Source organism: Lepus europaeus, chromosome 1 (genome assembly GCF_033115175.1).
Source record: "Lepus europaeus isolate LE1 chromosome 1, mLepTim1.pri, whole genome shotgun sequence".
In the NCBI taxonomy this organism is placed as follows: Eukaryota; Metazoa; Chordata; class Mammalia; order Lagomorpha; family Leporidae; genus Lepus; species Lepus europaeus.
The window spans coordinates 107,960,883-107,982,587 of NC_084827.1; the positions used below are offsets into that span (position 1 = coordinate 107,960,883).

The 21,705-nt window shown below is 37.5% G+C and overlaps 1 protein-coding gene across 1 annotated transcript in view; it reads left to right on the forward strand.

The window, feature by feature from the left end:
- Positions 1-2,106: 2,106 nt before the first annotated feature.
- Positions 2,107-21,705, forward strand: part of LOC133766450 (sodium channel protein type 2 subunit alpha) — an 83,251-nt gene continuing 63,652 nt past the window's right edge. The window contains exons 1-10 of the mRNA XM_062200124.1: positions 2,107-2,163; positions 3,798-4,115; positions 4,981-5,099; positions 14,181-14,270; positions 14,954-15,082; positions 15,651-15,742; positions 16,613-16,885; positions 18,807-18,870; positions 20,358-20,499; positions 20,750-20,956. Of these exons, the coding sequence (XP_062056108.1) occupies positions 3,849-4,115; positions 4,981-5,099; positions 14,181-14,270; positions 14,954-15,082; positions 15,651-15,742; positions 16,613-16,885; positions 18,807-18,870; positions 20,358-20,499; positions 20,750-20,956 (1,383 nt within the window). The 5' untranslated portion in view covers positions 2,107-2,163; positions 3,798-3,848. The remainder of the gene's footprint in view (positions 2,164-3,797; positions 4,116-4,980; positions 5,100-14,180; positions 14,271-14,953; positions 15,083-15,650; positions 15,743-16,612; positions 16,886-18,806; positions 18,871-20,357; positions 20,500-20,749; positions 20,957-21,705) is intronic.

A 21,705-nucleotide genomic window follows, 5' to 3' on the forward strand; every position in this document is an offset into this window, starting at 1 on the left:
AGATAGATAGATAGATAGATAGATACATAGATAAACAGAGTCATTCTCCAGATACTGAGGTGTTGAAAAAAATGGCTAGTATTGACTATAACGCAAATTAATCTTTCCCTCTTTTCAGTAATAGTACCTCAACTCTACTTTTGAGGAATGCTTCTGTGACACCGTGAATGTTCATAGGTTTTAAGTGAGATTTACTCCACACTACAAGATGGGTCATCTGATTTCAGGAAGGCCAACGTAGGATAGCATTACCCTAAATATAGTGATTACTTCAGGATGAACATATGGCCCAATTGAGCCATAAGACACAATGAGTTTTCTCTGGATTTTTGTTCCTATTGGATTTGAGTCTTGGTGGTCGGGAGGGTGGATCTATTTTTTTTAAAGATTGATTTATTTCTTTGAAAGTCAGAGTTACACAGAGAGAAGAGAGGCAGAGAGAGAGAGAGAGAGAGAGAGAGAGAGAGAGAGGTTTTCCATCCGATGGTTCACTCCCCAGTTGGCCACAACGGCTGGAGCTGCACCAATTCGAAGCTAGGAGCCAGGAGCTTCTTCTGGGTCTCCCACGCAGATGCAAGGGCCCAAGCTCTTGGGCCATCTTACTGCTTTCCCAGGCTATTAGCAGAGAGCTGGATTGGAAGAGGAGCAGCTGGGACTAGAACAGGAGCCCATATGGGATGCCAGCGCTTCAGGCCAGGGCATTAACCCACTGCACCACAGCATCGGCCGCAGGAGGCTGGATCTGTGGTAGCAACTTACTACAGTAAGAGAGAATCCCCAGAAAAGGTTTCATTGGGGAAGTCAGAGCCAAAAGGTTCAGCATGAGTTGAGTTCTTGAGCCATCTGTTGCCTAAAGCTGGCTCCTGACAATAACCATGAACCCAACTTCCTTCTTTATTCCCTTTCTTTTCCCTGCCACAACAAATTTGTACACTGTTCTATGTCTTATAAGCAAAGCTTCCTGATAGAGTGAATAAAATATTCTTTATGACTGCATCTTCCCCTTGATCATTTCTAACAGCCGTATTTTCTAATGAAAATGGTGAAACCAGATAATGTGCAAAATATATTTATTTAATAGGTGGAACTCTTTCTGATTATAATTGGTGTCATGACTACTTCTTATATAATCTTTCTTTTAGGCCTTCTTTGCATGAACAGGTGTTTCTTTCTATGGCTGAATAAAGATCAGTTTTTTGGTTTCAGATGTTGAGTTTGAATTCTGTTTGTATGATCTCAGGCAACTTTTCCTAATTTCAGTGTCAGTGTGCATCCTTTCTTCAGTTTTCAAATAAGGATCATGAAAGTGTTTATCCAGTAGAGTTGTGGTGATGGGACGGGGAATGGAAAGATATAGTGTGTGTAGATACTGCAACCCAGCTACTGGTACTTAGTAAATACTTCAATTTTAACTGTGCTGTTAGATAAAAGGCTGGCACTTAAAATATCATTGGATTATTCATACTTTTCTCCTGATTCTTTTCGGTGACTTAAAGATAAAATAATATTGATGTATTATTGGGTGATTTTCCCCCCCTAGGGAAAGTTGATTTGTATGGTGAAATGGCATTTCTGTTGAGTTAGCCAAGAACTTTACTGGATTTCAGACACTGGGTTGAAGTAAATGTTAAATCCCACTGTATATAAGGATTTCATTAATGTAATTGTTATTTTATATGCATTTTTATTTTTAATGCTTCACAATTTGTTTACTTTTACTATCGCTTAAGTAATCATATTGATTGAATTTCTAGGCTAGCAAATAAAAACATGAACAGAATTATTGATTTACAAAATAAAAAGTTGAAACCAGCAAAGTTTTTGCGTTTAGTTCGAAAGAAAGGCCTGCACATGATCTGCGCTCCATCTCTGACAGCTGGGGGCTGCTTCAGGCCTGTGTCTGTGTACGCTGAGAAGGTGTTTCTCTTCACAGCTCCCCAGCCCTCTAGTGGTGGTTATAAAAATGCCACTTTGTAGTCCCCGCACAGGAAATGCTTGTTCTTACTTCAGTTACCAGAATCCTTTAACAGGAAGTTAGGTGTGGTCTTTGAAGGAGAATTAAAAAAAAAAAATTTTTTTTTAAAGCATGATGGAATTTTAGCTGCAGTCTTCTTGGTGCCAGCTTATCAATCCCAAACTCTGAGTGTAAAAGATTCTGCAGGGGTAATGTTTTCATATTCTTATTATGCTTTTTCTCTGTGATGCTTCTCTACCTTTACAGTAGAATCCTTGGGGAAATCTGCTGGGGGACCACTTTCATTTCGAAGCTGCTAGCTGCATGTTTTAGCATGTCTCCTCTTCTATTAGAGCATCCAGGCCTGACAGTTTCCTCCCCTGAGTATCCAAGGACCATCTACGTGCCTATGCCTGTCGCTGGGCATGAGGGTCCCTGAGGATGCATGAGGAAAAAGAGAGATGTCTTTAGAAATACTGTGATGCTTGGAGGGCAGTCTGCTGGCTAAAAGGTCCTGGTCTACTTCAAAGAATTTTTTAAATGGAAACTGTACTGTAGTTTATGTTATTTGAGGCTTCCCTCTTTTCTGGTATAAACTGCACAAATGAACTGGTTATTAATACATTTCACTCTTAGAAAATGCATTTCGTGTATTTAAGTGGCAACTCTCACTCCTATATGGTAGGGGTTAAAATAGATTGATGCTTTTAAATGAAGAAAAATGTGGATTAAGTGATTTTTGTATAGATGGCATTTGAAAATCAAGCTCTTATCTGTATTGTTTCAAATAATATAGAAAGTCCTGTCCCAGGTGTAGAAATAACATTTGGAATGACTGCTGTTATCTGATTTGGTCTAGTAAAAGATGATTCCAATGCTAGGGAAACACCGTTCATGTTATCACAAAGACCCATATAATAGGAGTATGCTTTAAAGAGAAACTGTCTTAAACTTATTATGCTTTTGAGTCCAGATTCTAAAACGGGCATTCAGACTGCTTTGCCAGGTTTTTGTGAAATGGGCAGTGTTTGAGAACATGGGCTATTTCTGCAGTATTTCCCAACGTATTGAAAGTATGTTAATTTAAGAAGCAATTCCACTACCTAGCAGCAGGTTGCTGAGCCAGGGGGTCCAAGCCACAGACCTCTGACGTGGGTGACTTCCTGCCCAGTTTGGCAGGAACCAGGCTCCTTCCTGTGCAGCTTCCGAGCAGTTCCAAACAGAATCAGGCAGCTCCTGCTCTTTTCCATTCTCTGGCGTTCAAGCAGTATCTTCCTAGGACTCCAGAGCCTGGCATTTCAGCATTTCCAGAGCCCTGTACCTGACGTATTGGCTTTGAATAAACTGTTTAAAGCTGATGAAGTGGGCCAAAGAGAAAGTGTGGGGAAACGCAGATACTTGCAAGATCCTCGCAAAGCTGCAGTCCTACAATTTTGTGTCATCTTTCATCTCTTGTTTTGGATATCTGGTATTTTTTCAGAAAGAATGCTAAAAAGATGGCTGCCAAAATAGTCACACAAGTCAAACAGCAAGCACAAACCAGTATCCTCTGTTCTAGAGTTCTCTGAATTGGGTGTTTTCCCCCAAGTAGCCCAATCACTTAAAACATTTTGGGAGTGAGATTTAGATTACCTCATAGACACCTACTGAATGTAAAAGATAGATCTCCATGCAAGCAAATGAGTGTGTGCGTGAGATTCCCCGAATGCTATATACAGCTTTCTATGTAAAACATTGCAGCTCTCTTAGTTGATATTCGTTATCTCAGTGCTCAGTGTCATGTAACTACTACCTTCACCTTTAATCCTAATGGTCATTGCCTTTTTCTCCCCTGTTTCTGTAGCACTTTCTTATGCAAGGAGCTAAACAGTGATTAAAGGAGCAGGATGAAAAGATGGCACAATCAGTGCTGGTACCGCCAGGACCTGACAGCTTCCGCTTCTTTACCAGGGAATCCCTTGCTGCTATTGAACAACGCATTGCAGAAGAGAAAGCCAAGAGACCCAAGCAGGAGCGCAAGGATGAGGATGATGAAAATGGCCCAAAGCCAAATAGTGACTTGGAAGCAGGAAAATCTCTTCCATTTATTTATGGAGACATTCCTCCAGAGATGGTGTCAGAGCCCCTGGAGGACCTGGACCCCTACTATATTAATAAGAAAGTGAGTTCTTAGTCAAGTTGCCTTTGCTTTCCCCTATACACCAACTGGTTATGGGAGTCTCAGGAATGATGGTAAAGAATGTTGAGCTTCTGCTCCTCTGTGCAAAATGTGACTAGGATGCTGGGTGGGCCTGACCATGTAACAGACCAATTGTTCTAGAAGTTTTTTGGAAACCCTCATTTGAACCTGCAAACTTGGGACAGGCAGAGAACTGAAGGGACAATCTGCAGTGGAGGAATTGAGGAAGGATAAAAAACCATTAAACTTGTTGAATACGAATTATTTTATGATATAAAATGCAAAAGGTGGATATACTTTTTATATTCCCAAGAATATCTAAATCCCTCTTTGCAATCTGTAGCTTGCTATAAAATATAAAACACTTTGATCTTCAACAGATCTAACTTTTACATTTTATCACATAGACTTTCTCCCTTCCATGCATCTCCACAGAAGCAATGAAAGCAGGTGATTTGTCAGTGCCAAAAGGGGGTCTGAGGAAAGACACACCCGGAAAACCTTGACGTTTTCATGATAAAAGTATCTAGCTAAAGAAATAATCAAAGCTTCATTTTTGTGCTTATTGTGAATTAAAAATGTAGTTTAAAATACTAATGTTAAGACGATAAAAATACCAAGAAATCTTTGACAAGTTTTCTGTAGATCCTCATGTCACTTATCAAATTTAGAAGGATTTATAATGCTCAGAAAGAAAACAGTCCTGTCATTGTGTCATATGTTGGTAATCAGTACATTACTATATTATCTTATAGGGCAGTATTTCGAAATAGTGGTCTCACATTTCTCTTAACATCTTTAATGCATGTCCTAAATTCTGTTTTATGTGTTGTGTTTTCTTTTTCAGACATTTATAGTATTGAATAAAGGGAAAGCAATCTCTCGGTTCAGTGCCACCCCTGCCCTGTACATTTTAACTCCCTTCAACCCTATTAGAAAATTAGCTATTAAGATTTTGGTACATTCATATCCTTTTTCCAATGGCACTCATGTGAATTTTCTTGACTGTCCAACATATTGAGCCAGGTATTTTTCAAAATATATGTAGTTGGCAATGTTATGTGCTTTTCTCTTTCCTTGCTGTTTATAATTAGCATATTGTAAAATGGGATCCCAGGTAAGCAAATCACTTTTCCTCACCTTCCAAGTAGTTCTCCTCTCCTTGACTCACTACTTCTTTCTACCATTCTTTTCCAATTTGTTTGTTGCATCCATGGCTTCTTCATTAATTTGGACTTTTTACCATCTTATTAATTTGTAATATTTTACCTTCTTTATTAATTTGGACTGTTTTACCAGGCACTCCTTTTTGTAAATCTTCCAATTTTATAGTGTTAAATAATGGAATAAATTCCATGTGCTAATTCTTTACTGCTTTTTATATTTGGAAAATATATACATAATTTAAATTTTACAATTTTGTGTCATTTTGCTCTGATTTGTATTACTTCTTGCATTGAATTTCAGCGTTGGAAAGCTTTGAGTTAGTAAATGTTTACAACTGAGTCTGTATACACACCAGACTTTCAAATATTTCCCCAGATTATTTTCCCCACAGTATTCACATTGATTTTCTATTTTAAATCCTTTTTTTTCTTTTGTCTTATTCCAGTCACATATATTGTTACAATCATTTCTCCCCAAAGGTTTACTGTCTGCCTATTGATATACATCTTCACCTTAGACTTTACTGTCCTGTTTGAGATATCTGCTTCCTAGAAATGTGATTGATAACATCTTGGTGGAAGAAGGTAATTTTATTTATGCTCAGAAGTTAAACAGAGTAGTTGGTAAATGAGATATTTTATTTCAGGCCAAGGACAGTGTTCTGCCTGACAGGCAGCCTTGGAAAAGCCAAAGAAGCAAAAGCTTGGAAGGAAGACTGGGGCTGTACTGGACAGGGGTGTTTCCAGGAAGAACACAGAAGTCTTGGAATACAGAATGATAAGCATCAGGAAGCAGAAGTAAGTCAGGGTAAACAAGTTCAGCAAAGCTTCAGACAGGACAACTTTTAAAGTTCTGTCTTCTCTAAAGAAAGTCATTGCTCAAAGTCCCATGACATGATCAACCCAGGATCAGGTTTTTAGGCTGGCAGTGTAGAAGTTCACCACCACTAGCAGGCCCAGAAAATATTTTGAACTAGATAATGTATAGAATTCTGAACACTGAGCAAACCTGAAACAGAATACTTGTTTCAGTTCCGGGGAACAGGCCTGTAAAGCTTACCTCCCAGCTTGCCCAACAGAGTGGCAGAGGATGTCTTTACAAATGTGGTACCCTCCCAAGTTCAGCACTAACTTCTAGTGTACAACTCCCCTGAGATTTTGTATGAACGTCAGTGCATTTGCAGTTGATATTTATGCTTTATGTTCTTAAGATTTAATAGTTCTTTTATTTATTTATTTATTTTGACAGGCAGAGTTAGACAGTGAGAGAGAGACAGAGAGAAAGGTCTTCCTTTTTCCCTTGGTTCACCCCCCCAAGTAGCCGCTACAGCTGGCGCATTGCAGCCGGCACGCTGCGCCGATCTGAAGCCAGGAGCCAGGTGCCTCCTCCTGGTCTCCCATGCAGGTGCAAGGCTCAAGCACCTGGGCCATCCTCCACTGCCTTCCCAGCCCACAGCAGAGAGCTGGACTGGAAGAGGAGCAACCAGGACAGAACCGACGCCTTGACCGGGACTAGAGCCCGGGGTGCCGTCGCTGCAGGCGGAAGATTAGCCTAGTGAGCTGCGGCGCTGGCCGTCCTGCATTATCTTAAGAAATAATATTCCTTTACCTCTGTTCTTCAAGTAAGTGAACCCAGTTGAACATGGAATTAGCATTAGAAATTAATAAATAAAGTTAAAGATTCATATTTGAGTTTCTTGGATTATAAACTATGATTTACTATTACATTCCATATATTTATAGTCTATATGCTAAAAAAAACTTTCTGTAAGTTATCATTGTGTTTTTGAATAATTATATGCACCTTAGGTATGCATAGTTTATACGTGAAATTATGTGGAAAGCTTGTTAAACCCTAAGCTTAGTTTTTAGTAGAGACTGAAACAGGATGTGCTAAATAAACAAGTGACTTACAGGTTAGAGAATAAGATTTAAAAAAAAAAAAGGAGAAAATAGATTTGAATTGATCAGAAAAATGTTTTGTTCTGCATCTTAATAATGAGATGAAATTAAGAAAATCCAATATCAAAGAAAAGGGCAGATTTTCTTTCTGCTAACTTTTGTAGGGGATCACATACTTCTTTTTAAGAAAAATGTCAAAAAAGCTATCATCCTGCTCCAATAAAATCCCAGGATGTTATGAATCCAGCTTTAAGACATGCTGGAAATGAGATCTGTGGTGGTGGAGGGCCAGGGCAAGTTTAGAATTCCTGCTCAGACAACCTGGGGGATTGAGGACATAGTTATGAGAGGAGCTCTCTAGAAATCTTGGCAATACCTGAATTTGAGGGCTGTATCAGTTTTCCCAGAAGTAACTCAATCTCCAAGGGGAAAAATTTTTAGGAGGCCTGCAGCAATGGAATTGGAGATGAGAAGTCAACTCAGTAAATGTGTTAATGTGTACCAAACTGAATTGTTGCCTCAGCTAGAAGCTTATGGATTGTTCAGAACCACAGATACGTTCCACTGTAGGATTATAAGATTTTTTTTAAATCTCTAATTGCTTGAGAAAAAGCAATGTATTTCAGATGCCTCACCTTGGAGTAGAGGTAAGAAAAGAAAAGGCAGGTGGACTAACAGTCTAAGACAAATAATTCCTTCAGTGTTCCAAAAAAAAAAAATATTTACTTGAAAGCAGAGCCAGAGAAAGAGAGAGACAGAGAGACCGAGACAAAGAGAGACAGAGAGAGTCACTGGTTCACTTTCCAAATGGACACAACAAGCATGGGCCAGGCCAAAGCCAGGAACCCAGAAACCCATCAGGTCTCTTACATGGATGGCAGTGTCCCAAGTACTTGAGCCTTCTGCTCCCTTCCCAGATACATTTGCAGAAAGCTGGATTGGAAGCAGCACTAGAACTGGCACTTTAATATGGGATGTTGGCATCACATGTGGTGGCTTAACCTACTTTGTCATAGTACTGGCACTCAAATCCTTCAGGCTTTTTGTGATACTGGCACAACAGATCAGAGGTCCTAGTAAACTTAGATATATATAATACTGTTGTTTATATAGACTTCTTACAATGATTTTATCCATTATTCCTCAGATTCTGGTTCTCTGACTTTAAGCATAGTGCCCTTGCCATACAATAAAAGTTCCTGAAGTTTGTCATGTGCATTTGGTCATAACTGGGAGGCCATTGTGTCATTATTATCAGTAAGTTTAAAACTACATAAAAGATCATCCACAATAAAAGTTTGCATTTTAAACCTAAACTAATAGCTCTATGTCAGCAAAAATCCAGACTAGTTTCTAAAAGAGCTGTTATCATGGTTAGAAGCTTTTACATATCTAATTAGTATTGTTTCTTGATTTTGGCAAAGTGAGAAGTTGTACTTTTCTTACTATATTTTTGCAGGGGCATATTTTGAAAACTGGAATGCTTCTGATCTGCCTGCTATCTTATTTGATACTTAAATAAAGCATGGTTACATTTTCTATACAGCAAACATGTTAAAAATTCTAAAATTCCCTACCAGAATTGTTTCACGTCAATTTTTATTATTTTAACTTAAACATATGCACATGCTCCTTTATTTTCTATTAATTTGCGTTGCTTCATTTGCAAATACTTATTGAGTACCTACTGAGATGTAGATATTCTTCTAAGCATCCAGATGCAATCTTGAACAAAACAAATCCTTGCTCTCATAGTTATGATTATGTGTGTGTGTGTTTGGGAGGAGAAACACAATAGACAAATAAAACATCTGTGAGTTGGTGATAATACTAAAGAAAAAATCAGTGAAAAATGGAAGAGTAATAAGGCACTCTTAAATCATACAGTCATGGAAGTCATTTAAGGTACCATTTTTTAAAGATTTATTAGGAAAATGGAGTTATAGAAATGAAAAGGCAGAGACAGGGAGAGAAATTTTCCACCTATTGGTTTACCCCCTAAATGGCTGCAATGGCCAAGACTGGGCCAGACCAAAACCAGGAGCCAGAAGCTTCATTCAGGTCTCCCACTTGGGTGCAGGGGCCCAAGCACTTGGGCCATCTTCCACTGCTTCCCTAGGTGCATTGTTAGGGATCTGGATCCTAAGTGGAGCAGCTGCAATTCAAGCCGACACCCTATGGGATGCCAGCACTGCTGGCAGCAGCTTAACTCACTACAGCATAGCGCTGGACCCCAAATATATTTTTTAAAGGTGTATTTATCTATTAATTTGAAAGTCATGGCCAGCGCCGTGGCTCAACAGGCTAATCCTCCGCCTTGTGGCGCCGGCACACCGGGTTCTAGTCCCGGGTTGGGGCGCCGGATTCTATCCCGGTTGCCCTTCTTCCAGGCCAGCTCTCTGCTGTGGCCCGGGAAGGCAGTGGAGGATGACCCAAGTCCTTGGGCCCTGCACCCGCATGGGAGACCAGGAGGAAGCACCTGGCTCCTGGCTTCGGATCAGCGCAATGCGCCGGCCGCAGTGGCCATTGGAGGGTGAACCAACGGCAAAGGAAGACCTTTCTCTCTCTCTCTCTCTCTCTCTCTCACTATCCACTCTGCCTGTTGAAAGAAATAAAGAAAGAAAGAAAGAAAGAAAGAAAGAAAGAAAGAAAGAAAGAGAAAGAAAGTCATTGTTACAGAGAGAGAGAAAGGTAAAAAAGAAAAAAGAGAGTCTCTTATCTGCTCGTTCACTCCCCAAATAGCTGCAATGGCCAGGGCTGGGCCAGGCCAAAACCATGAGGCTAGAGCTTCACCCAAGTCTCCCACATGGGTGGCAGGGACCCTAGCACTTGGGTCATTCCCTGTTGCTTTTATCTAGACATTAGCAGAGAGCTGGATGGGATATGGAACAGTCAAAACATGAACCAGTACCCATAAGGGATGCCTATGTCCCAGGTGGTGGCTTTACTTGCTATGCCACAATCCTGGCCCCCCAAATATTTTTAATATTAAAATATTTTTTATTAATAATAAGAAATAATTCTATGTATTTTAGATTTAAAAATATGATGTATAGGACATATGAGAGGTTATACATAGGAAAATAGATAATTGGAACAGTGATCCACAAAAAGTGAGAGAGAGAGAGATAGACATGGAAATATAGGAGAAAAGTGAAATCATGGGAACTGGAAGCATGAGACGGAGGGGTCAGTGAGACTGGAGGTCAGGGACTGAAGTGTGGGCCATAGTGAGAACATCAAACTCATTCTGAATAAGGTGAGGGGAGATGACTAAAGAGTTCCCAGCAGAAGAGTGTCATGACTTGACTCACATTTTAAATGATCACTCTGGCTGCTTAATGAGGAGTAGACAGCATGGACAGAAAGACTGGAATCAAGAAGACAGACTGGGTCTACCATAGTTACGAAGGTAAAAGATGATGCGGATTTGCACTATGGTGGAAAGAGAAAGATTGGTGAAAGGTCATCAGATTTAGATTCATTTTGCAGAAAAGCTAAAAGGTTTTTCTGGCCATTTAGATTGAGACATAAATGAGTGAGAACTGAGCACAACCCTAATTGTGTAATCTGGTCAAGAAACAAAAATAGAACTGTTGTTTACTGAGATTGAGATGACTCAGAATGAACCAATTTGATGGGTAAAATCAAGAGTTTGGTTTTGAGCATGTTACATTTGAGAAACAGGCATCCAGTGAGATCTGAGGTTGATGTGCCAATCTGGAGTTCTGGAAAGGATTGGACTGTAGATAGCTATAACCTTGGGAGCTATAAACATATGACTAGTATTTAAAGTCATAAGAAAGTTTCTATCTACTTGTTCACTCCCAAATACCCTCAACAGCCAGCAGGTGGGGACATGAAGCTGAGAACTGGGAATGCAATACAGTTCTTCAACACAGGTGTCAGGGACTCAAATACTTGAACTATCACTGGTGCCTGTCAGAGTCTGCAATGGGAGCCAGAACCACGAGACAAACCAGGTATTCTGATGTAAAATGAGAGCATGCTTACTAGCATTTTAGTTATTGGGCCAAATGTTCACCTCAAGAGTAAAATTGTGAAGGGTCCTAAAACTATAATTGAATGGATTATGTGACATAAATTTCATGAGGCTGTTAATTTCTACTATATATTTACCCTATGCCCTGTCTTTCTAAAAGCATATGGAAACTTATGCATGCAATCTATATAAAGACAAATTTCATGTTGTATTGTGGTGTTTTTTTCCTAAATCACTAAATTCGGCATCAAAATCACTAAAAAGGAAAATTTTTACTCCATTTTAGTTACAAATAAGTTGCAAAATTGACTTAATTCAATAGTCAACTGACACTGTGTGAAACGGCAAGAACATCCTAGTGAGTAATATAAACACAGTCTCTGTTCTCAAGAAGTCATAGTCCAGTAAAAAGATTAACATTAAAATTTTTCATTGGAGCAACAATGAAAGGAGCTATAGAGAACTATTGCTGGTAGATCAAAATGTGTCAATCTCGGTACTACAGAAAAAAAAATATGAATTGGCTACAGTGAAGTAGAGTTTTTCTGAGGAAAAGAGGTGGAAATTTCAAGACCTTGGTTTGAGAAAGAGCATTACAAACACTCATGGCACTCAACAACCTAAAACAATTATTGAAATGGAGATAGTATAATGAAGAGAAAAATGAAAAAGAAGTTCAGGAGTCAGTTCTCCTAAAATCTTGACTCTGTTAAGACATTTATTCCTTATCCTAAGAGCAGGAGATACCTATGAAAATGATCCAAATTACAATTACAAAGGTCATTTTGGTGCAGTATGACAAATGGATTGAAAGGAGTCAAACATGGATTCAGAAAGTTCAGTTTAGAGGAAATTGCAGTGATCAAGTTGAACTACTTATCTTGGTTGTTAGTCTTGAGGGAAACTTGGATCACAAAGTGATGTTGGATGAAAAGAAGTGGACTGAATCCAGAAATAGTAGGTAGAATTGACAGTAATTGGTGCTATATTGAACATGCAGATTTAGGGAACATAAAGGAGAAAAAAAAGCTCTCTCAAGAAATTTGGGTGTGAAATGGATGAGAGAGGTAGGGTCCTAAGTAGTAAGAGGATTATGGGTTCCAGGAGAGAATTCTTTTTCTTTTCTCTCTAGATAGGAGGGACTTGAACAAGTTTGTGTTAACAGGAAAAAAATCAATAAAGTTGGAGACCTACAGATAAGGAAGAGACAAAAGATTATTGAAGTATTCTGAAATGGTGGCAGGTGTCCATAGATTGGAAACTTCCCCATTCTAACAGTAAGGAGAGATGGATAGGTCCAGATGTGATCAGTTTGGGAATGGGATTTTGGGGATACTAATGCTATCTTTTCTCATTGTAAAGAAAGAAATGAAGTCATCAACTTGAAGTAGGGAGAAGGAAGAAAAACAGATTGGAAGCTTAGGAAAGGGCAGAATATTTGAAATTTTCCTTAGAGAGAGTGGGAGCCAGAGCCAAGTGGGAGAATACAAGACTGAGTTCATGACTGTTGAGGTTATGACCATGCGTTAGAATGGTGCCCATCAGCCAAGGAGTGTGATTTTTCCCAGTAGAACCTAGCAGACCAGCAAAAACAAAGAACCCTCCAATTCTATATGTTGATAACAAGCTATCTTTAATTTGCTTTTATCTTTGTTTTAACAATAAAGGGAAACAATGTGTTTCTTCTCTAAAATGGTGTTTTTATGAGTTCTCTGATGGTAGGGCACTCTGGAGGCTGATACACATCACTCACTTCTGTTTTCATGCAGATTCATTTGAATAAGAGGGGCCTTATTGCAGTGCAACTAAAAAGGAAAAATCAATGCTCTTTTGACTAAAACAGATTATAGATGCAAAGGAATTTCCATTCTAGATTAACACAATGTAGGTTACTCACCGTCCTGTTGTATCGGGGTTGAAATCAGGGTTATGGCTTGCTATATGCAAGTAATGTGATGATTTATAACAAAAATAAACAATGAGAAGGAATATAAATAGTATTTATTCCATCTTTGGAGTTTTTTAAATTGTCACATTGAAAAAGGAGGCTTCTTTATATAATTGCACCTGAGTCCTTATTGTGTTTTTTCTTAAGTATGAAAGAAAATCATTTCAATGATCTAGCTACTGAATATTTTGGAAACAGTTTTTCATAATTTTTTTCTATATAAAGGAAAGTATAAGACATTGGCTATACATATAATGACAAAGTCTGATGGAATGAAGCAAACCAGGTATTGTTACATTGTTCTCTATGATTCAGGTCATAAGAAAAACAATTTTTTGAGCATCTACCATGTACCATGTATGTTAAGTTATAGGAGATTAACTAATTTTTAATTAGATCTCCACAGCAATTCCATGGAATGGTTATTTTTTTCTTGCTTTTATAATCAGGTCAACTAAGTCCCTGGGAACTTAATAAGTAATTTGACTCAATCATAAACCCAAGAAATGCCAGTGCTAACACTACCCTCTAGTCTCACACTTCAGAATTTTATGAGCAATTATAGTATATTATACACCCCAATTAGAAAGGAGCTTATTATAAGACCTCCAACCGACATGACTCTCAGAATCAAGTTATAATACATTAAATTAATTACTCAAATCCTCTTGATGAATTTTTGCCAGCGCTTATATGCATAGTAAACTGGTAGCTGTTCAACTTACTCTGTCACTAAGAAAACTCATATTGATATATTATCAACAAATGAACTCTTTCTTTGCAATAAGTCTTTATAATTACCAGAAGTACCTATAAAACCTCTAAATAACCTCATAGTTTGACTTGAGATGTGTTTTAGATACAGGGTCATTGAATTACAGAAACGGAAAAGCTCAATTATAAAAGAGTAGCATAAATTAATAATAAGCATCAATTGTTTTAAACTTCATGATTTCAGATGAAGGCACAGTAGTGCATGAAAGTAAGATTTCCATTAACCTTTGTCTTCCTTGACGATATTCTTCTACTTTATTCAATGTGCTCATTATGTGCACTATTCTAACCAACTGTGTGTTTATGACCATGAGTAACCCTCCAGACTGGACAAAGAATGTGGAGTAAGTAAAAATTTTAAAAATACCTTACAATTTGGGCTTTCCTTTCTGTTTCAAATTGTGCTATTAACAGCTGGAGACTTCATCTTTGTTTTTACCAAATCATGCAACAGACATTAATTCAAATGCATTTAAAGTGCTAATTTGCTCTGTGATGAAGCTTGCAGTGGCACAGGCATTTGCTCTAACTATACCATTTTGACTGTCAGAATTTGTAACCCTTTGTCTTCCTTGTGAGTTTTGTACAGTGCTTATTAGTATTCTCTGATTAAAATTATACCTAATTTCAATGTTCTTATTCTTATTATACCCAATTTAGTATTTTAGTAGTACATATTTCATGGATCTCAATAGTGCATGTTTTATGAAGCACAAATGATTCATTCATTTTTATATTAATGTCTATTTGCTTAAAACTGACCAAAAACCAGTGTATTTCAGATTTTATCTTCACTTAGAATTATATTATTTGAATTTTTAAAATTAATTTGTATGGAAAGCTTAGTGTTCATTTATTTACAGTGGGAATATCCTTCAGAGTTTAGTGCACCTTTTTGTCTTAAGCTCTACTTAAATTCTGTATCACAGGAAGACCAATGTGGAATCCTCTAATTGTCATTTAAGTTACCTTTATGACATGTACATATAAATTATTATTTAATGTGAGCTTGGCTATTTTCTCTCAGGTACACCTTTACAGGAATTTATACTTTTGAATCACTTATTAAAATACTTGCAAGGGGCTTTTGTTTAGAAGATTTCACATTTCTACGGGATCCATGGAATTGGCTGGATTTCACAGTCATTACTTTTGCGTAAGTACCTTAATACATTTTCTACCTGGAAGAGTGAATCACTAGTGGGAGCCTACACCATATTTCTGCTTGGTGGCTTTCTTTGGGAGAGCAAGCAATTATTTTAGTTGTCAAATGAATTTAAGATATTTTTCTTTCAAATATTCAGTTTGGAGAAATTAGGAACTCTCAGTAAATTACATGGCTTTGGTTTCAATAAGCATTGTAAACTATTAAAATGAGGTTTCCCACATATTCAAGATTATGATAGATGAAAATGCCATTTTTCTCTTAAATGGGAAATTGATGGCCATACTCATTGAAGTTGAAAAGGTCTTCATGAAAGACCAACGTAGACTTAGATTTCCCAAAATTCTGAATAACTCTGATTTAATTCTACAGGTATGTAACAGAATTTGTAAACCTAGGCAATGTTTCAGCTCTTCGAACTTTCAGAGTCTTGAGAGCTTTGAAAACTATTTCTGTAATCCCAGGTAAGAAGAAACTGGTATAAGGTGGTAGGCTCCTTATATCTCCAACTGTTTCTTGTGTTCTGTCATTGTGTTTGTGTGTGAACTCCTTATTACAGATATGTGACAGAGTTTGTGGACCTGGGCAATGTCTCAGCGTTGAGAACATTCAGAGTTCTCCGAGCATTGAAAACAATTTCAGTCATTCCAGGTGAGAGCTAGGTTAAACACCGAGGCTGACTTTAGCTGCATTGGTGCTACAATCACAGCTTTTGTGCAGAAGCCTTGTTGCTTGTTGTATATTGCAGATAAAATGCATTCAGAAGGCAAGAATCAGTACATCATATTTGGATAGATTTGATTCTTTGCTTTTTACTCGTTGCTTTCTTTACAGCTGTTCTAAATCAGCCTTTGAGTTTAACAACTTTTGCATGAGGCATTTGCAGTTAACAGGCTACATGGTTTGCATCCCGTAACATCAAGCTTTCCGCATAGAAGCTAAACTAAGAGACGTTCAAACTGATGCAAATAAACATTTAGGCCTAAAACTGGTAATCTTTTTAACCGCAGATAAGTGAAACAGCAAGGGGTAGCATGAGTGCTGCATGGGGCTCAATTTTCAGATGTCTTCCTTTTGTTAACCCGTAACCAAGCTTCCAGAACCCACAAATATATAAACTCATAATTCAGTGACTTCATGAATTCTTACTACTCTATTCATATAGACTTGTTTAAATCCAATAAGGGGTTAGGGAGTAAGACATCTGCAAATAAAAGCAAAATACTTACACAAGGTTGATATTTAAGCATGAGTAACAAAATCATTTCTTTTGCTCTAAGGAGTGGTTGGAAATATGCATTTGATTCATTTCCATTCAGTTTTCTAATGAACGTACAGGTTTTGCTTTCATTCATTTTCACCAGCTAGCAGGCTTTTCATGAAATATTCGATCACAAACATTAAACTAATATTATTGTCATTCTGCATGACATTTTTATTTTCCAGGACAAGCTCATATGTTTTTCAGTAAATTATTTGTTGTAAAGCATATTTAATTCCACCCTCTGATTTTCTCCATAGGCCTGAAGACCATTGTGGGGGCCCTGATCCAGTCGGTGAAGAAGCTCTCGGATGTCATGATCCTGACTGTGTTCTGTCTGAGCGTGTTTGCTCTAATAGGGCTGCAGCTGTTCATGGGCAACCTGAGGAATAAGTGTTTGCAATGGCCCCCAGATAATTCTTCCTTTGAAATAAATGTCACTTCTTTCTTTAATAACTCACTGGATGGAAATGGTACCACTTTCAATAGGACAATGAGTATTTTTAACTGGGATGAATATATCGAGGATAAAAGTAAGATATGCTTTTTACCTATTAAATTTAATTCTTTAAATGCTAAGAGCTATATATAATAAAATGTATATCAACCTGGATGTGAACCTAATGATATAAATGAATTTAAAAGAGCTTAGTGCATGTATTAGGGAAATCAAGTGATACTTTACTCCTTTTCACTTTTCTATCAGTTGACAATAAACGTTACTGTAGGAAAACATGTCGTCTTTCCCTAACCCAGGGTTGAAAGCAATTTTATATCATACTGTATACACAAAAATTGTTTGATAGGCATTGATCAGGATTTTTTAGTAGGTTTAATAAAGAAGTTAGTAGTTTAAACTATGTAATGTATTATGCTGAAATGTGTTGTTAAGAATAATATGTAGTGGGAGAGTAGCAGATTTTGGTCTTATTTAATTGACTCAATATATGTATTGATTGCAATACATTGTGAAATCATCAGAAAGTTAAGTAACCCTGATTCAGCTATTCATTTACTAACATTCCTAGTTATCCCTTTCTTGTCAGTCTTTGTATTATACTGATTTATCAGTATGGTTTGATTTGATTTTTGGCATGGACATCCAAATAAACTTTATCACTGAAGCCAGCCCTTTTGTCATTTGGATGTATCCCTCTCTCCACGTACTCTTAGCTAGCTAGTATTGATTGGTCTCTTGATTATTAATACTCTACTGGGTCATTTATTCTAAGGTATTTTTCCATGCTCTACATGCTTTTAAGAACCATGTGGAATTACATCACTCTCACAGTATTTTACTGTTTAATGAGTTATGATGATTATTATTGAGATAATAAGATTCATTGGATAACTGAGTAAAAGAAATAATTTGTTCCATTCATTATGGCATTGCCCACTGAATAATATAATTGCTGCATAATGACCATAATGACAATCTTTGTTTGTAAAACTTTTTCCTATTTGTATTTCCTTCAGATGGATTTCTAAGTCCACATTTATGGCAGGGATTTGGCCTAGCATTTATGACACTGGTTTGGACATCCACAACCCATATCCGAGTGCTTGGGTTTGAGTCCTGGCTCCACTCTTGATTATACTTTCCTGTTAAGTACATCCTGGGAGGCAGCTGGGGATGGTTCATGTACTTGGGTCACTGTCACCCATGTGGGAGACCTGGAGTGAGTTTCCAGCTCTGGGCTCCTCCTTGATCCATTCCTAGTTGTTGCAGATTTTTGGAGAATGAACTATGAGATGTGAACTCGCTATCTCTATCTCTCTCCCTCTCTCTCTCTCAATCTCTGTCTCTTCCCCACCCTGCTTGCTCTCTGTGTCTGAAATGAAGATTATAATTCTTAAATATTTGTGTAAATCACCAGGTCTGATGTCTTTTTTTTTCTATTTTTATGTTTAAAAGATGACTCATGATTTAGATAATAAAATCAATCGCCCAAATATTGTGTTTATTAAATGGTCACTTATACATTATATTTTTTTTAAAAAAGAAAGATTTATTTATTTACTTGAAAGGCAGAATTATAGAGAGGGACGAGGAGGGACAGAGAGATCTTCCATCTGTCAGTTCACTCCCCAAATATCTGCAACAGATAGGGCCAGTTAAAAACCAGAAGCTAGGAGCTAGGAACTTCTTTCAGGTCTCCTATGTGGGTGGAGGAGTCCAAGCACTTGCCATCCTACACTGGATTCCTAGGTGCATTAACAGGGAGCTGGATCAGAAGTAGAGCAACTGGAACTCAAACTAGCACTCAAAAGGGATGTAGGGGCTGCAAGCAGCGGCTTCACCAGCTGTGCCACAACATGGCCCCATATATTCTTTCTATCACATAATAGACTGTATCTAAATCTTTTATCTTTCAACGTTTTTCAAAAGCCTAAGATTACTTGTGAAATGTTTCAAAGATTTTTTAAATGATTCTATCATTGCTCTTCAAATAGGTCACTTTTATTTTTTGGAAGGACAAAATGATGCTCTGCTTTGTGGCAACAGCTCAGATGCAGGGTAAGTTGTGCTTCCTGTTGAGGTTCAGTCTGTGTTGCTCTATCAGCCTCAATATTCTGCCACCTCCCACCTGTTCAACCCCCGCTCACTCTTCATTCAACGTCCTCCATAAATTCCCCTTCATGCTGACTCTCAGAATAGCCGGATAAGTGTGGATTCTCACCTCCTTCACACACTCTTATGCAGCAATTATTTTTCTATACTAGGTCACGTCTAATCTTCCAAATTAGTTCAGTGGAAAATAGAGAAAAGCAGTACATATACATAAGAAGCTTAAGTTAATAGAATTCATAAGCACATATTTCTGTAAGTGTGAAATTTAGCATTTGCTAATGTGCTCTCCATGGCTGAAAATGTATGAATGCTAAAGACAAGGTTGATATCTGACTCATGATCAGTATATGCCCAGAACATTTTAGCAGAGCGGTTAAGAGCAAAGCCTGAAGAGTCCACACAGATTCAAACATTGATTCCATCGTGTGCAGTCACCTATCCTTTCTTAGTTTCATCTTATGATAAATGATAATAATATAGGGTTGCTGTGGGGATTCAGGGGGTTAAGGGACATGTATTAACAGCCACTTTTAATTATTACAATTGATATCATTCAGGCCTTTGTCATTAAGAAGCCTGGTACATGGAGCTAAATCCTAGGGAAATTCAGAGAAATGTTTACCTTTAGCTATTTGGGAAGGTTTTTGAAGCAAAGACAAAAGTATAATGTTCTTTCTATAGAAGATGATATTGTATACATCAGTAACTAATACATACAACATAAAAATTGTACTACCTTTATATCCAGATGCCAGTGATAAGCAAAATTGACTGATTTTAATTTCTTATCTTCATGGTATTAAATACTTTGCATAGCTGTTCTATTCACTGCTTGAGAATTGGTAAGACATGTCTGAGATTAGCCCTTTCTGACACGTGAGGTACCTGAAGATCAGCAAGATTAGAAAACTTGCTCAAGTTCATTTAGTCCAGCCATATAAGGCACCATGTTAAGGTCTGGTCTGCTTGATCTTTAAGGTCGTATAATGAAATCCTGACTATACCATAATTTTCTCCTCTTAATGTACTCCATCCAGTATTCAACTATTCAACTCTGGATCCTACCCCACACTCACACATATATCTTGACTCAAGATATGTTCAGTGAAAATCAACTTTGTTCCTGTAGACCTATTTGTGTGGTCATGTCCACGAGTTCCAGGAGATGCTAGTGAAGAAATGATTGCTTTTATATGAAAACATAATACAGTAATATGTCAATTACAATCACAGAGCAATCCACAAAATACACTCAATAGATATTGTTATTACTTGGATTATTCTACACAGTGGTGTGTTAAGTACTAGGTAAGGAAAGAGAAATATGTTTCCATAGTGCTTGTATAAAATATATGGTTATCTATAAGAACACAAAAGCCAATGAGCAGATTTCCTGCTACTGAATTCCTCTTTTTCCTCCAATCCAATTATAGACAATGTCCAGAAGGATACATCTGTGTGAAGGCTGGTAGAAACCCCAACTATGGCTATACAAGCTTTGATACCTTTAGTTGGGCCTTCTTGTCCTTATTTCGTCTCATGACTCAAGACTTTTGGGAAAACCTTTATCAACTGGTGAGAAGAAACAAAATAATTCTGAAGTAATAAAATCATGAAGTAATACGATGAAGAGATTTGCTGTATAATATCTTGTTACAGAATCTTTTATTAAACCTTTATCAATCAGTGAGAACATATTAAAAATTTTTTTCTAGGAAGCATGTAGTGCTAAAATCATGAGAAGTACTATAGATTATTTTATTACTTAGAGTTTTAGTTTGTGACATCCTATATATTTGTTAAAATATCCCCTTCATTTTTACAGACATTACGTGCTGCTGGAAAAACATACATGATATTTTTTGTGCTGGTCATTTTCTTGGGCTCATTCTACCTAATAAATCTGATCCTGGCTGTGGTGGCCATGGCTTATGAGGAACAGAATCAGGCAACACTGGAAGAGGCTGAGCAGAAAGAAGCTGAGTTTCAGCAGATGCTTGAACAGTTAAAAAAGCAACAAGAAGAAGCTCAGGTATGGTTAGCAAGCAAAGAGCCTTTTTTCTTTCATTTCCTCAATGCTCTGACATTAATGTTGCAGTCAGTGACATTGTAGTTGATATTAGAAATGTGCTATGTGTTTAGTTAATTAGCGGAGCCTGTTTGGTTCAAGAAATTATTACTTTATTTTGGTGATTGCTGTCAGTAATATTGATATCAATATAAATATGTATCCACACCACCAGCATCAAAACATGGAGAATTATAATTGCTTTATTGTCTTTGTTCCCCTCCCATGTGATCCCTTGAGGAACGTAACTAGCAACACCTTCGTTTACTCACACTCACAAAGTAGGCAGATCTACATGCCCTTCATTAAGTATTATTGTAAATGTATGGGGAAGAAGATTTTGGTTGCAATTGCTTCTTCATTACAGGGGTATTGCTAGAGATGGATAGGTCAGAAAACCAGAGTTGAATAGAGATTATTTCTTAAGTCTGGAAAGGCAAATACCTTATCAACATTTGCTCTCCTCTATATGAAGTATACAAATGCAAATTTATGGGTTGTGTAGGATGCAAGTGTATGTAAACAGTAACAGAATTGCCTTGCATGCTATAGATCTTTTAATTTGGACTTGAGGAGTTTTCAAAATAAGGCAAGAGTTTACTAATTTTGCTTGCCTGATTTAATGGCTTTAAGTAATCCGGTGGACTACTTTTGGCTTCCCTTGAATGCTGAGGGTTATTTCCTTTTGTCATTGAATTTGCTTAAATACATAA